Below are 13,033 nucleotides of genomic sequence, written 5' to 3'. Positions count from 1 at the left end.
GTTTCGGAAAGGCTTGCCGGCTGAGCTGGCATCGTCGCGTGGTCGAAGTCATGTCGATTTCGGCGCGGAAGAACATAGACAGTGGTGTATGTTCAAACTTCCGTCTCAAGGAGCCAAAGGAGCTCCATTGCAGTCCGGATAATCAGAAGGCCCGTACGGCTGTAGAGAACGTGGTTCGCTTCGAGGTGGAGTTGTCTGTAGTGCGACCGTCGGCAGCAAGTGCAGCCGTGGCTTGTCTCAGCAGCCCAGACGCAGACTCAGACTCGCAGACCACCACCAATCACGCAGCTTGCCATTGAGGTGACCTCGCTGCCAGCAACACCGTCGACGACATCTCCGCTCTCTTCGCAACCCCCGCTCCGCAATGGCGACCGCAGTGCCCAAGAACGCCATATCGAAGGCGGCGAAGGCAACGCAGCTCAATGTGCGCTCTGCACGCCCTCCCAGACCCCAGCGCCAGCACTAACCGGCCAACAGAAATATACCGTCCAACCCCAGGGCATATGGGGACGGATACACAAGTTCTTCGCCCTCGACCCCGGCCGATCGAGCGGTGTTCCTCTTAACCCACACTTCCGCAACCCACCCCCGGGCGGAAACGACCCTACGGAATACATTGACCCTGTGACGGTGCCCGCCGCCGACCTCGCCGAGAACCCATACTGGAAGCGCGATGTGCGAAGGTCATACCCTAGGCTGTCCACTGTGACACAGTCGGACGTGGTGGGACTGTTGAGCGTCGGCTCGGCCGCGGCGCCAAAGGACACGCTGAAGATTGGAGATGCGGGCAAGACACAATTGGTGGAGGTCAAGGAGGAAGGCGAGAAAGGATTGAGCACATATTTCGAGAAGAACAAGCAGGTGTTCCAAAATGTGCTAGGGCCAGATGGGTTGCCACCGCTTCCCACAAGCAGGCATTTGGGTACACACAATACTAGTGGCGCCTACTCTCTCCGCAAGGAGGAAGAGCAGACATATGGCCCAGAGTAAGTACTGCGGAAAGTCCTCGGTCATCAGGCGAGACGCTAACATGGCCACAGCTACCCATGCAGAACCTTCGTATAGGTGTCGCAGGAAGGTAATCAACGTGCAGCAGAAGTGTAGACGTACATACTTTTCCCATGTATTGTTCAAACCCCCAATCTTGTGTTCCGAGGTGAGTGACTGGAGATAGGCTCGGAAGTCGCGACTTCCTCGCTCAAGATACGCGAGACGCGTCCACGCGAAACTTCAACTTTCATCCTCATCTTCCCAAATACCACACGCTGCATGCTACACGGTACTTACTACACCCAATGGCGCCGGCGCGCGTCAGCAGCGACGAGAGCGAACGCCCGGCCCCGCCCCTCGAAGAGATCATTTTCAGCTGCGGTGTCTGTCAGGCGACCGTCTCCGACCTGTATCCTGCCAATGGCGACAATCCGCATTCGCACTCAAACACTGATGATGGCATGGGCACGAAGCTCTGGATCGCAAACTGCGTGCATGTGTTCTGCGGACGCCATCTGGAGGGCGGCGGTAAGCCTCACTTGTTGCGACGGGCATTGAATTGGGGAGCTGACAGCGCAGGCGTCCCGTTCCATGCGAGTGATCAACCTCCACAGGCCATATGCCCGGTCTGCGTGCGAGCGAGCAACAAGCATGAAGTTCGCAATCTTTACGGTATTCGCGGCTTGACCGAAGACAAACTCGACCCTGCGATACCCAGTGACTATGTCAAATGCCCTCCAGTCTCGCTGGACGGGGACGACCCGGGCGTGGAGGCTCTTCGCGTGAGTCAAGCTCGTTCATGGCTGTATACAGCGCTGATTGTGCGGCAGTTCCAGTATAGTCGGATGAAAACGTATTCCCAGGAGGTCACAAAACGCTGGAAGTCTGCCGATCGCAAGCGTCGCACTTTGGAAAGCACTCTGCACAAAGAGCGCAAGCACCATCGCAAATTGCAAGCCGACTACGAAACCCTGCAGAAACGCAATGAAGAAGTGGAAAGAAAATTGCAAGGCTGGGAGGCCCGCAAAGATCAAATCCGACACTACATGGGTGCTGTTGGAGAAATGGCTCGGTGAGTTTACTTCCACACGCGCACACGGCACAACTCACAAAGGGCAGCGATATTCAGACGATGCGTCAGGAGCTAGCAAGGCTCGGTTACCACGTTGAGAGGAAGACCTATGGCCTCGAAGACATTGCTGCTCCGCAAAATGTACGAATTGCAGGTGCTGCGGCACGGCGAGTTGATTCCTCCACCACACTAGGTATGTTCTCAGAGCGCGGTGAGATTTGACATTCGCTAACATCAGCAGTTGATGAGCAACATCGCACTTCATCGTCAAAGCGCAAGCGAGCAGACTACGAGGCTTATCCAGATGATGAGCAGATAGAACAGGAGCTCGCACAGGATGACCATCGAACGATGCCGCCTCCACCATTACCACCTCCACAGCTACTACCTCCAAGAGCATCTCAGCAATCGGAGCTTGAAGCAACGAAGAAGCATGGCCTGACCATGATCCGACCTCGGGTGCGAGATCTACCTGAAAGAGCACGTCAACGAAAACCGCTGCCTCCTCAGCACGAGTACGAAGAACTCAATACTAGCCGCTATGATGACCGTGCGACAGGATCAGAGCAAGTGCACTCGCTACCTGATTTGCATGCCATGAATCTGAATGACAGAGCGCAGCCGAGAGCGTCCTACAATGCATTCTATGAGCGGCCCAGGGAACAAGCCGTGGAGCCCGCCCAGCTGCCATACTCACAGGCGCACGCCGTACAATCCCAAACAGAGGGCCAAGTTGCAGCTAGCATTTACTCGCCGCACGGCTCTGCACAGTACTACCCAGCACCATCAGAGCGTATCACGTATAGAAGTTCGGCGGCCGACGAGCAGAGGCTCGGCATCGCATATCGGGGCTCGCCATACGTCGCGCCGAGCGAGTATTCGGAGCCTGTTGCTGGAGCTCCTTCCCAATCCCACCCACCGTTACAGCTGGCCGCACGTAGCCGACGGTCAGACTTTCGCAAGCCTCCTATGCAGCCTCCCATTCAACAGAACATGGCTCAGCGGCGTCCCATTGCAGCGCAGCCAGGCGCTTCGGTGCTCAGTCCCTTCTTCAAAAGCGACAACATGCGCGAGTCGGAGTCTGCTTCAAAGCCACGTTCGATCTCTCGAAGAGCGCCTCGGCCAGCTAACCATGACCAAGCAACGAATCGAGGAACTTCTGCTTCTCACAGTCTCATGCTGCCACCACGAGGGAACGACAGAAGACGCGAGACCAGGACCAAAGGCACTCGGAGTGAGGCTCGTTATAATGCGGACCCTGCTGATGACATTGGCCAGCGCAATGGAGTTGCGTCCTATTGCGATGCTCCTGGAGCTCCACGTCGTGGCATGGAATACAGGCCAAGCTCTCTGTGGCTAGATCGAGCTGCTCCGCGTGCACCAGCACCGCCAGCCTCCCGCGTGCAAGCGCACCCTTCGCAGACACCTCGTGGTGGTAGAGTCACATTGCCACCTTCCTCGATAAGCCAGCGAGGCTGGGATCCGCAAGTGTCACAGATTCGTGGAGTTCGGGGAGCAGGCCCGCCTTCTTCACATTATCACGCAACGTCGAGCGGAGTTCCGCCTTATTCGTCCCGTGGGCCGCTGTACTCTGATAGAGCCTTCTCTCAGCGCTGAGGTACTTCGTTGGTGGCAAGGCGCTATTTCAGACTTGTACGTTTGCTCTCGTGCTAGCAATACTTATTTGTACACCCTCCAGCTTCACACTGAAACTGAACCTATTCATGCATGCCTCAGGCCATAAATTCGGCGCAAAATGCTCCGATTGAAGGACCCACCACTCGTCATATCAAGAAACATCTCTTGCTCACACCTTTTAAGCACTTCCAGCTAGCACTTATTGTCAACTACTAAAAATGTCTCGTCCAAGCACCGCAAGAGGCGTGTCCACCACCAACATCCAAGGAGGCAGCTGGAGAGTTCTTGAAGGCAAGATTGCCATTGTTACCGGAGCTTCACGAGGAATTGGCGCAGCAATATGCGAGAACCTGGCAGCCAAAGGTGCCAGCCTTGTCATGAACTACACCTCTGATAAGAGCGCTGCAAAGACCGAAGAACTTGCCAAGCGCCTTCAGGAGGAGCATGGCATTCAAACTCTGCCTGTTCAGGCAGACATGGGTAATGTCAATGGTCCAGCGCACATCATCAATATCGCCAAAAACAACTTCGCTCACCCAAAGAGCGGGAAATTCCAAATTGATATCATCATCAACAATGCAGGTGTCGCTAGCAAGACGGATATTGAAGACTGCACACCGGAAGAGTTCGACCGCTTGTATCACGTCAATGTCAGAGGACCGCTTCTCCTGATTAAGGCAGCAGTACAATATTTGCCTCACGATCGCAGTGGAAGGATCGTAAACTTGAGCAGTGTAAGCTCCAGTCTTGGGTTCAATGGAGATGGAATGTATGGCGGAACAAAGGCGGCACTGGAAGCCATGACGAGAACTTGGGCCAGGGAACTCAGCGAGCGGGCGACTGTCAATGCCGTGAATCCGGGACCAGTCGCTACCGATATGTATGCCGGAACGACACCAGAATTTCAAGGGAAAATGGCTGGCTGGACGCGCAATACCCCTCTTGCAGCAATCCGGCCTGACATCGATCGCAAGGATCTTGTTGACAATGCTGAACTTGCTGGAGGCAGGCCGGTAAGTCGGGACGATGACATTCAAAGATTACTTGTGCTGACGTATTCGACTTAGGCTTACGACTACGAAATCGCTGGAGGTAAGTCCATGATGGGTCTGCCCAGGCTTGTAGCTTGGCTAATGTCTACACAGTGGTGGCGATGCTCTGTACTCCTGATAGTGCTTGGTGCACAGGCTCCGTCGTTTGTGCGAATGGAGGATTCAAATTCAGCTACTAATCACCAAAATGGTTCGCCAGCCGTAGACAAGCTCTATACTGCAGACCTACGACGTCTATGCGGTAGCGATACTCCGCATCACTGCGTCTGAGAAGAAATCACCGAGTGTGACCAATTTATCCATTGGAAGACTGCAAACGCATCAGACGTGAAAAGTTTCAAGAGAGATTCGCTTTCTTGGCGAGGTGCTTATGCAGCTGTCAGATTCGCTAACCACGTGAAACAGAATGCGGAATGGTAGGAAACGGCAGAACTGGCTTTGAGTTTCGTGTGTAAGTCATGAAACCAAATCTTAACGTGACGGCTGCAGTCACACAGGGTCGTCACCACCGCGGCCACCTGGACGGGTATGCTCCTCCTTCACTCGCTCGCTTACCGCAGAACACCCGAATGGCTATTGCCTGAATGCAATGTATCACCAACTGCGGCACGCTGAATAGTGCGGGAAGTTTGATTGTAAGGTAGCTGCTCGTTCCGTCCGCTGATGATGGATAGAACGATGTGCTCAGTCACGCATCGGATACATATACTGGCTGCTCACCTACAGTAGAACGACAGAATATTCAGCATCAGCATCCACAGCAGCATTCCTTTGGCAGGTCCAGTCTTTACCAACAACACATTCATTTCAAGTACTACATTCTTCCAACAAACTTTTACGCAAACATCGACATCATGAAGTTCGGAACTGCAGCTTTTGCTCTCTCTGGCCTCGCCGCCGGCGTCGTGGCCGCTCCTGTTGCGCAGGTAGGCTCGGTTATGTCTTCGTCATATTATATCGATTGTGCTGACATCGAGACTTAGAACAACCCTCAAGGCTATACGCCTCAGAATGCTCAATGGAACGCAGCTGCTCAGCCGCAGAACTTCAACCCGGCGCAGAACGCCGCGCCAGCTCCTGCTCCTTACCCTCAGCAAGGTAATGGTAACGGCGGTCTTGGTCTTCCTTTGATAGGAAACATCGCTTCTCCACTCAGCGGACTTGGAGGAGGCAATGGCGGAGGTATCGGCGGAATCGGACTCGGCGGAGGCAATGGTGGTGGTATCGGGGGCCTCGGCAATCCTTTGGATATGGTGAAGGGCTTGGGCGGAGGCCTGCTTCCACTCCAGAAACGCCAGGGCGGCTCCGCCAGTGCTGGGGCCAATGCTGATGCCAACTCCTGGACCCACGCTGACGGCTACGGCGGAGTCGGTGCAAACGGCTTCGCTAATGCTGACGCTCACGCTCAGGGTCAAGGCCATGGCGGGAACAATGTGCAGATTGCAGGCCTCCCATTTGTGGGTAACATCGCCAATGCACCTTCGGCCGTTCTAGACGTTGCACAGGACGCTGTCGGCCAGGCTGCTGGCAGTGTCATGGGGCTTGCTAACGGACTCATGGGAGGCAACGCCCGAGCTGGCGGCAACGCTGGGCAAGGTGCTCCTGGCAATTACTAGTGTGGAGACATTGGGAGCATCTAGCCATGGCCTTGGCCTCAAGGGCACAACACTCGACACAGCATAGGATCTCAGGCATTTTGGAAATTAGATAAACATCGACACTGCTTTATAACAATTCAACTCGGCTATGTTGGAGACACTTCATCGAGACGACTCGCGCAGTTTTTCTCGACGACGACTTTCCAAGCTTCAGCAACTTCTGTCACGCACATCAGCCATTTCTCTTTCCCACCAGCCTTCCATCTCTGCGTATAGGCCGTGTACCACTTGACCTGCCGCTCAACTTGAGCTGTAGCACCGCTGCTTGGACTATGCTGTCAGTCCACGACAGCCTTAAGCCTCTGACTCAGTGCTCGACTCTTCCCTCTCGCCATTTTCGTCCTCGGTCAATCTGGCACACCGCATCTTCTCACTCTCCTTCCTGACAAAGACGATATTGCGTTCGTCATCCTGACTGCCGTTCTTGAGCATGACCCAAACCTCATGAATGTTTTCAGCGTAAGTATTCTTCATTTGTCGGCGCGTCTCGCGTCCAGGATCCTGGACGTTTATAGCATCCGCGACGTCTCGCAGACGAATACCGCTGGCACGGCGGACCTCATACGTACGCCAGTTCGCATTCCCAGCTGGGTATCGGAAGGTGACACGGATATGAGCTGATGTGGGCGTGGGCTGACACAGCAGCATGTTCGGGTATCCTCCGTCTAGCTTCACCTTGCGGTATCGATACCGACACTGCTTGACGAGGTCCGCGTCGAGGCTCATCCAGTCATGGAAGACGTCGAAGAGTTGATCAAGTTCGGATTGTTGATGAATGGCGCATGGGCGTTCAGGCTTCAGCAAAGACTTGTTGTACGTCCCTTCGACCCAGGAGTCTTTTGGGTTTGGCAGGTCGTGTGGCCGGACGCGTGGCACATTGAAGCCGTAGAACTTGTTATCCGGGTCGACAATCACACAGCTAATACCACAGGATGGTAATCCATGGCGTCCTTCTTTGGTTACAAATCCGAGAACTTGCTGATCGGGGACGAGGAATGCGCGCTTCTTGAAAGCATAGGATCCTCCGATAACATCGTGCCAGTACCTACAGACTGCGTGCGCCTGGAGAATCTCGTGAGGATCAAGCAGTATGAGGATGTTCTCGACCAGCTCGAAGACACGAAGAGTGCGGTGCACGGCCGACTTTTCAACGTTGAGTTGTGGCTTGTCGGCGGAGACGTTCGGGTCGCCACCGGAAGAAGTGGTGGAGATCCGGAGCATCGTAAGAGCTGAGTTGTACGTGATGAGGGTATGCGTTCCAGCTGCTCGAGTGTTTGTTGAAAGGTATCTTCGGATTCGAACATGCGGGTGAGTGTTTCGAGGGTGAATGGCGTTGCCGGAGAATCGCTACTGCTGTTCACTCCGAGTGAATTATCAACATGCAGCCAGGTATTGCCCTGTTGCTTAGATTTCTTGAGTCTGTAGGCAGAGCAGCGAAGTCGTATATATTTGTGGAGTTTGTAACACTATACCAGTAAACGTTTCCGTAGCGGGTTCGAGTGAGGAGATTACCACTGATAAGTGGCATGCGCTCAGAGATTATTGTTACTGTATGCAATTGGTTTGCTAACAGCAAAGGCGAAAGCTTTGTGTCAACAAGCCATGTTCTCCGTTCCATTTGCGCAGGGACTTCATCGTGCGAGTTTGCGTCAAGCGTATTTCTACCGCTAGCGTCTTCCTAGGTGACTCCGCGCTTCTCACATCCTCGTATATTTATGCTATTGACAACCTATAAGGCCATCACAACAACTATCAGCTCCATTAGTATCACCAAAAGGTAAACGAGGCGGTCTGTGAATCAATGTGAGTGTCGAAGGTTAGTCACTGGTCATCGAGTGGAAGTCTGCAGAACCAGGCAGCTCCGAGCAAGGCTGGTATCAGATCGTTGACCACCAACCCTAGGGTGCCAGGCCTCTGCGCAATGCTCGTGAGCGGAGTTCAAGTCTGACGGGACAAGATGCTTGGGTTCTGGGAGCAAACTGTAGCGAGATCTTCTTCGAGCTGCCCAGATCTCAGTGGTGGGATATGACAAAGCTGAAAGTCCAGCCAGAGCGAATTGGCTTCCACGCGACCTGAGGATGCGCAGGTCTGGGATGAAGAGCTATCTCATTTGCGAAGTTCCCGACTTATTTATGGAGATGTTGGTCCGTCAGTCGCCCACAGACACAGTCTTTGCCGAGATCGAACATTAGCTGTCCGGTAGGGTCCTTTCAAGAACGACCATTTACTCTCTCGCCAACAAGTTATTCGTGTCGCAAAAATCGTCAAGGACGTCAGAGACCGCATACAGTTGGAATTCGTCTCATTCGGGTTCGTACGCAACGCGTATGGGACAAGATCAGTGGCAGAGCGAAGGGTCCAAGACTGGAGTTATATGGACTTCAAGAAGCCCATTCCACAACTCTGTGAGCGCCTTCGCGAGATCAGACACGGAAGCAGCGCGCTGCGGAGCTCTTCAAGGCACCATAAGTTGAGGATACTGTTGTAGAGATGCGGTGGCCGGGAAAATGTCGATTAGAATAGACTCCGCTGCAGGAACTCCGGCAGGACTGGTTTTTCAGCGCAAATGGATTTTTCATCTCCACCAGGTCGATGTCAAGGCGTTGCAGTGCCGTGGAAGGCAGAAGGTGGCACGTCCAGTTGGAAAGCTCTCTTGCATTTCCCGTCTGCCTACGGTACGCAACCTACTCGGGCCAACTCATCAGTGGAAGAGGCGATGAGGGCATCCACAGCACTCAGATCGCAGTCATTCCTGGGAACCACACCTTGCCAATCCTGTCGACTTCTTTGATAAATCGCGGACTCTCGATCTGCATGTTCCCTTTCTGCTTTGCTGTCTTGGGATCGTGGTCATCAGGCACATAGAAGGGATTTCGCAGCAAATTGACATAAGCAGTCTGTAGAGCTTGGAAGGCCTGGTGAAATGAGATAAGACCTCAAGTTCATGAACCTCGCACTCAAGGTACTTACTGGTGTAAGATCACTGTTCTTCAACCCCAATACTCCCAACTTCGCCTCCTCTGGACTTCTCGCCTGCCGTCCTTCCATGTCTACAACAATCACAAGCTTGATGCCTGTGTTCAGGAGCCAGCCATACATAGCTATGCGCTCGTCCAGTGCGTGAAGAAGTCCGAAGTCGTGGCCCACTGTCTTAGAAGGTATGCGTGCTTCGAAAATGTCCAGACAAGAGTTGAGCATCATGTGGTATTCTAGCTGATCTCGCTCAGCAGCATATTGTGAATCTGTTGAGCCGGTTGCTGAGAAAAGAGCAATGTGCAGGGGATTGTTGCTCCGGCCGATTATGCCAATAGCGGCAATGGATGGGGCGCGATCCATGTTGTGATCGCCGATGATTTTGCTGACTTCTGATCTATCGAACTCTTCAGCTGTAAGTCACTATATGCAGGTCGATCTTTACCTGTCAGGCTAGATGTGAACCTGTTCGGCTGCGTGTTTCTGAACGAATGAGTATCGTGTTGTCGTGAGAGTGACTTGGGAATTTCGGAGGAAAGTATGGCCGACCTCTGCTCAGAGCCAACATCCAATCAGCAGCCACACATTTGATGACGCTTGGACTGGGAAGGTGCGACCTCGACCTCATCGCCACAACACCACCTTCGCTCCTCTGCTCGCTGGCGTCTTCCTCTCCACTTCACTCCACTCCATTCCCTTCTTGAGCCGGTCAAAATGCTTGCGACGTCGCGACAGGCAGCATTGGCGCTGCGCGGTACGCCTTCAATGCCTCCGCCCGGCCGTCCGGGCAAATTTACTGACAGCTCCTCCAGCCAAGCCCATGACCGCAGTCACGCCGTTCAAAGTCGCCGCCGCCTCGATATCGCAGTCTACGAAAAAGCCAGCACAGGAGGTCGCGCCTGTCCGAGGATATGGCTCAGGGAACGTCAAGGGCAACCCAGGGCCGCCACCGAGCATGAAGGCATTGAGCAAGAAGATGGACCAGGAGGTGCCTTTGGCTAGTCAAGAGGGGAACAAGAGCGCCGTGCAATACGCACTGTAAGCATGAGAAAGCACTGGAAGACGGGATAAGAGGACACCGCTGACAGGAGGCCACAGCACTACTCTCGATTCCATTGCCAACTGGGCGCGTCAAGGCTCGCTTTGGCCATTGACTTTCGGACTCGCCTGCTGCGCCGTCGAGATGATGCACCTTTCTACGCCACGATACGATCAAGATCGCCTCGGGATCATTTTCCGTGCTTCTCCGCGTCAATCAGATGTCATGATTGTGGCAGGCACCCTGACAAACAAAATGGCTCCCGCGCTGCGACAAGTCTACGATCAAATGCCAGACCCTCGATGGGTCATCTCCATGGGCTCATGCGCAAACGGAGGCGGATACTACCACTACTCATACTCAGTGACGAGAGGATGTGACCGAATTGTGCCAGTGGATATTTACGTGCCAGGCTGTCCGCCCACAAGCGAGGCGCTGATGTATGGCATTTTCCAGCTGCAAAAGAAGATGAGGCATACCAAGATTACAAGAATGTGGTACAGGAAGTAGAGGAAAGAGGCGTGGACGGAAGCGGCATACGTGTTCTGGCGTTTTGAGGAGCGGGAATGCTACAATAGGACACCACTACCCATCGTGTTCATATGTACATATTGTGGAATGATACGCTAAAAGTGATCAGTGACCTTCTCAGGCTTCGAGGGCGCAACTGTCACCCGCTGCGATCTGGGATTGTTTGCGTGATGCTGCAGCGCGTCTGCTCGAACAAAGAGTATTCTTCGGGTCGCGTCGTTTGCTGGAGCAATCTCTGCAAGTACCCTCTTCATTCTGGGCTTGTCTCGGGCTAGTAGTTAGCTGGCAAATAATCAGAAACTCTGCCTACATATACAGAAGACCGCAGCATGATTCCGCAGCACGATTTTGACTTGGACAGAAAACTCTCACACCATGGCCGTCATCGACGAACTCCCCGGTGTGTCAATCAGCATCCAAATCAATGGCCAGGCTCTCCCAGAGTATCGTGACGATGACATCGAGGATCCTGAGCGCACAATCAGCTACATGATCGAGGCTATGCCCAACCAGATCTTCGAAATCCACGCTCTCGCTTCTCAGCAGGATTCCTTTGCCGGTTCTTCCTTGGCAGTTCAATTCTATGTGGACGGAAAGTATGTCGATGGCGCTCTGATCGATGCTTCGGACTGGAGCGCGAAGAGTGGAGCCAGTGCTAGAAGCCGCGGCAAATACGTGAGCAGCAACATGTTGCGGAGATACCAGTTTGCTTCGCGAGAGCAACAGATTGAAGTTGGTGAGGAGTGTCTGCTTTGTGTTTGGCTGCGATTTGGAATCTGACAGTTCATAGTTGAGCGTAAGAGCGCCTCACTGTCGTCTCGCACTCGCACCTCTGGTAGGTCGAGTAGAACTCCCCTCCCCTCCTATAAGGATGTTAGCAGACGGTCTGCTGCCTCGACTACCGGCGATTCGTGGGTCGATGTCGCACCTCCACAATCGTCGTCAGCTACGACGGCGAATACAAGTACGGCCACGGCATCCCCTGCCAGATCTTCTGGGAATTCCGCTACTTTTTCGCATGCTTCGAGCACGATTGGTGAAATCTTGGACGCCTACGCCGACCTTCCAACCGCATCGGCTTCTAACAACTCACCCTCGACTATATCCGCTGCATCCAACGCTGAAAGTACCACTGTTGGTTCCGACACCGATAATCTCGAAGAACTGGGCACGATCAAGATCATCGTCTGTCATGTCAACAAGAAAGAGCCGGTCACGTTCGGACAGCGCTCGTCGCAGACTTCGCAAATCAGTGACAAGAAGCAGAAGGCAATCAAGGACAAGGCCGGAGGTCTTCTTGTAAGGTGAGCATATTCCAGAAACACCTGCTTACTTCAGCCAACTAACTTGCAACAGATTCACTGCGCCCCAGCTAGTCTCTCCAGTCACGACCTGGGACGTCGATGCTGCCGGCGGTGATGAGAACAAGGCCGTGACGTTTGTCTATCACTATCGCACTCTGGGTAAGCTTACTTTCTCGTTCCGCACCCTTGGCCCGAACTAACACCAGCTGTAGAAATGCTCGACGCATTGGGTGTGCTGCCCAAGGAAGATCGCCTGCTTCCACCGGAGGACGCCAGGCTGAAGCCGGTGAAAGAGGAGGTTGGGGAGGAGATGGAAGGTGTTCAGCCTCATGCAGGAGCAGAAATCCCAGAGCCCATTCGGCGCCAAGGTCTTCAAAGCGGTGCGGAAGCTCAAGATGGTCGCAGAAACGTTATGGGGTTTTCATTCGTGTCCCGAGCAGCGGGTGAGGATCAAATTCGGGATGTGGATGAGAGTGATAATGATTCTGGTAGTGACGACTCTGAGGATGACGATGCACCGAAGTGAGGGTTGCGAGCCTAGAGCCGGTTAGTCTGCTGCAGGTGCACTTCACATTCCGCTTGTCTCTTCGCCGCTGAATGCGCGACAGCGAGAGCAATGTCACATGCCCGCCGAATCAAGGTACTCGGCGCACCTCACTGGTGCTGCCGCCGCTGCTGCTGGAACGCTGTGGAAGGAGCGTTTGGCAATTGAACCTCACCTTCACTTGAACTGACTATTGCTTCCATCCAACTGCTGCGGTCTCCATAACCTCTTC

At 53.8% G+C, this 13,033-nt stretch overlaps 8 protein-coding genes across 8 annotated transcripts; 6 read left to right on the top strand and 2 right to left on the bottom strand.

Annotated features, from left to right (window-relative positions):
• Window positions 1–364: 364 nt before the first annotated feature.
• Window positions 365–1,065, top strand: CKM354_000654700 (uncharacterized protein; the record flags this gene model as incomplete). The annotated part of the gene is made up of 3 exons (XM_044801867.1): window positions 365–424; window positions 478–986; window positions 1,041–1,065. The coding sequence occupies 3 exons, from the start codon at window positions 365–367 to the stop codon at window positions 1,063–1,065; spliced, it is 594 nt and encodes a 197-aa protein (XP_044657802.1).
• A 230-nt stretch (window positions 1,066–1,295) lies between these two features.
• On the top strand, window positions 1,296–3,679 carry CKM354_000654600 (uncharacterized protein; the record flags this gene model as incomplete). Its single annotated transcript, XM_044801866.1, has 5 exons — window positions 1,296–1,518; window positions 1,570–1,772; window positions 1,821–2,062; window positions 2,110–2,255; window positions 2,304–3,679. The coding sequence occupies 5 exons, from the start codon at window positions 1,296–1,298 to the stop codon at window positions 3,677–3,679; spliced, it is 2,190 nt and encodes a 729-aa protein (XP_044657801.1).
• A 239-nt stretch (window positions 3,680–3,918) lies between these two features.
• Window positions 3,919–4,931, top strand: CKM354_000654500 (uncharacterized protein; the record flags this gene model as incomplete). The annotated part of the gene is made up of 3 exons (XM_044801865.1): window positions 3,919–4,713; window positions 4,768–4,792; window positions 4,846–4,931. 3 exons carry the CDS (start codon window positions 3,919–3,921, stop codon window positions 4,929–4,931), a joined length of 906 nt encoding a protein of 301 aa, XP_044657800.1.
• Window positions 4,932–5,606: 675 nt separating this feature from the next.
• On the top strand, window positions 5,607–6,368 carry CKM354_000654400 (uncharacterized protein; the record flags this gene model as incomplete). Its single annotated transcript, XM_044801864.1, has 2 exons — window positions 5,607–5,678; window positions 5,736–6,368. The coding sequence occupies 2 exons, from the start codon at window positions 5,607–5,609 to the stop codon at window positions 6,366–6,368; spliced, it is 705 nt and encodes a 234-aa protein (XP_044657799.1).
• Window positions 6,369–6,704: 336 nt separating this feature from the next.
• On the bottom strand, window positions 6,705–7,631 carry CKM354_000654300 (uncharacterized protein; the record flags this gene model as incomplete). Its single annotated transcript, XM_044801863.1, has 1 exon — window positions 6,705–7,631. One exon carries the CDS (start codon window positions 7,629–7,631, stop codon window positions 6,705–6,707), a length of 927 nt encoding a protein of 308 aa, XP_044657798.1.
• Window positions 7,632–9,145: 1,514 nt separating this feature from the next.
• On the bottom strand, window positions 9,146–9,746 carry CKM354_000654200 (uncharacterized protein; the record flags this gene model as incomplete). The annotated part of the gene is made up of 2 exons (XM_044801862.1): window positions 9,146–9,325; window positions 9,381–9,746. The coding sequence occupies 2 exons, from the start codon at window positions 9,744–9,746 to the stop codon at window positions 9,146–9,148; spliced, it is 546 nt and encodes a 181-aa protein (XP_044657797.1).
• Window positions 9,747–10,097: 351 nt separating this feature from the next.
• CKM354_000654100 (uncharacterized protein) lies at window positions 10,098–10,932 on the top strand (the record flags this gene model as incomplete). Its single annotated transcript, XM_044801861.1, has 3 exons — window positions 10,098–10,137; window positions 10,196–10,421; window positions 10,482–10,932. 3 exons carry the CDS (start codon window positions 10,098–10,100, stop codon window positions 10,930–10,932), a joined length of 717 nt encoding a protein of 238 aa, XP_044657796.1.
• Window positions 10,933–11,328: 396 nt separating this feature from the next.
• Window positions 11,329–12,783, top strand: CKM354_000654000 (uncharacterized protein; the record flags this gene model as incomplete). The annotated part of the gene is made up of 4 exons (XM_044801860.1): window positions 11,329–11,689; window positions 11,744–12,257; window positions 12,310–12,416; window positions 12,470–12,783. The coding sequence occupies 4 exons, from the start codon at window positions 11,329–11,331 to the stop codon at window positions 12,781–12,783; spliced, it is 1,296 nt and encodes a 431-aa protein (XP_044657795.1).
• Between the last annotated feature and the right edge of the window lie 250 nt (window positions 12,784–13,033).

Source organism: Cercospora kikuchii, assembly GCF_019650295.1.
Source record: "Cercospora kikuchii DNA, contig_00004, whole genome shotgun sequence".
Classification (NCBI taxonomy): Eukaryota; Fungi; Ascomycota; class Dothideomycetes; order Mycosphaerellales; family Mycosphaerellaceae; genus Cercospora; species Cercospora kikuchii.
This window is presented reverse-complemented; position numbering and strand designations above follow the sequence as displayed.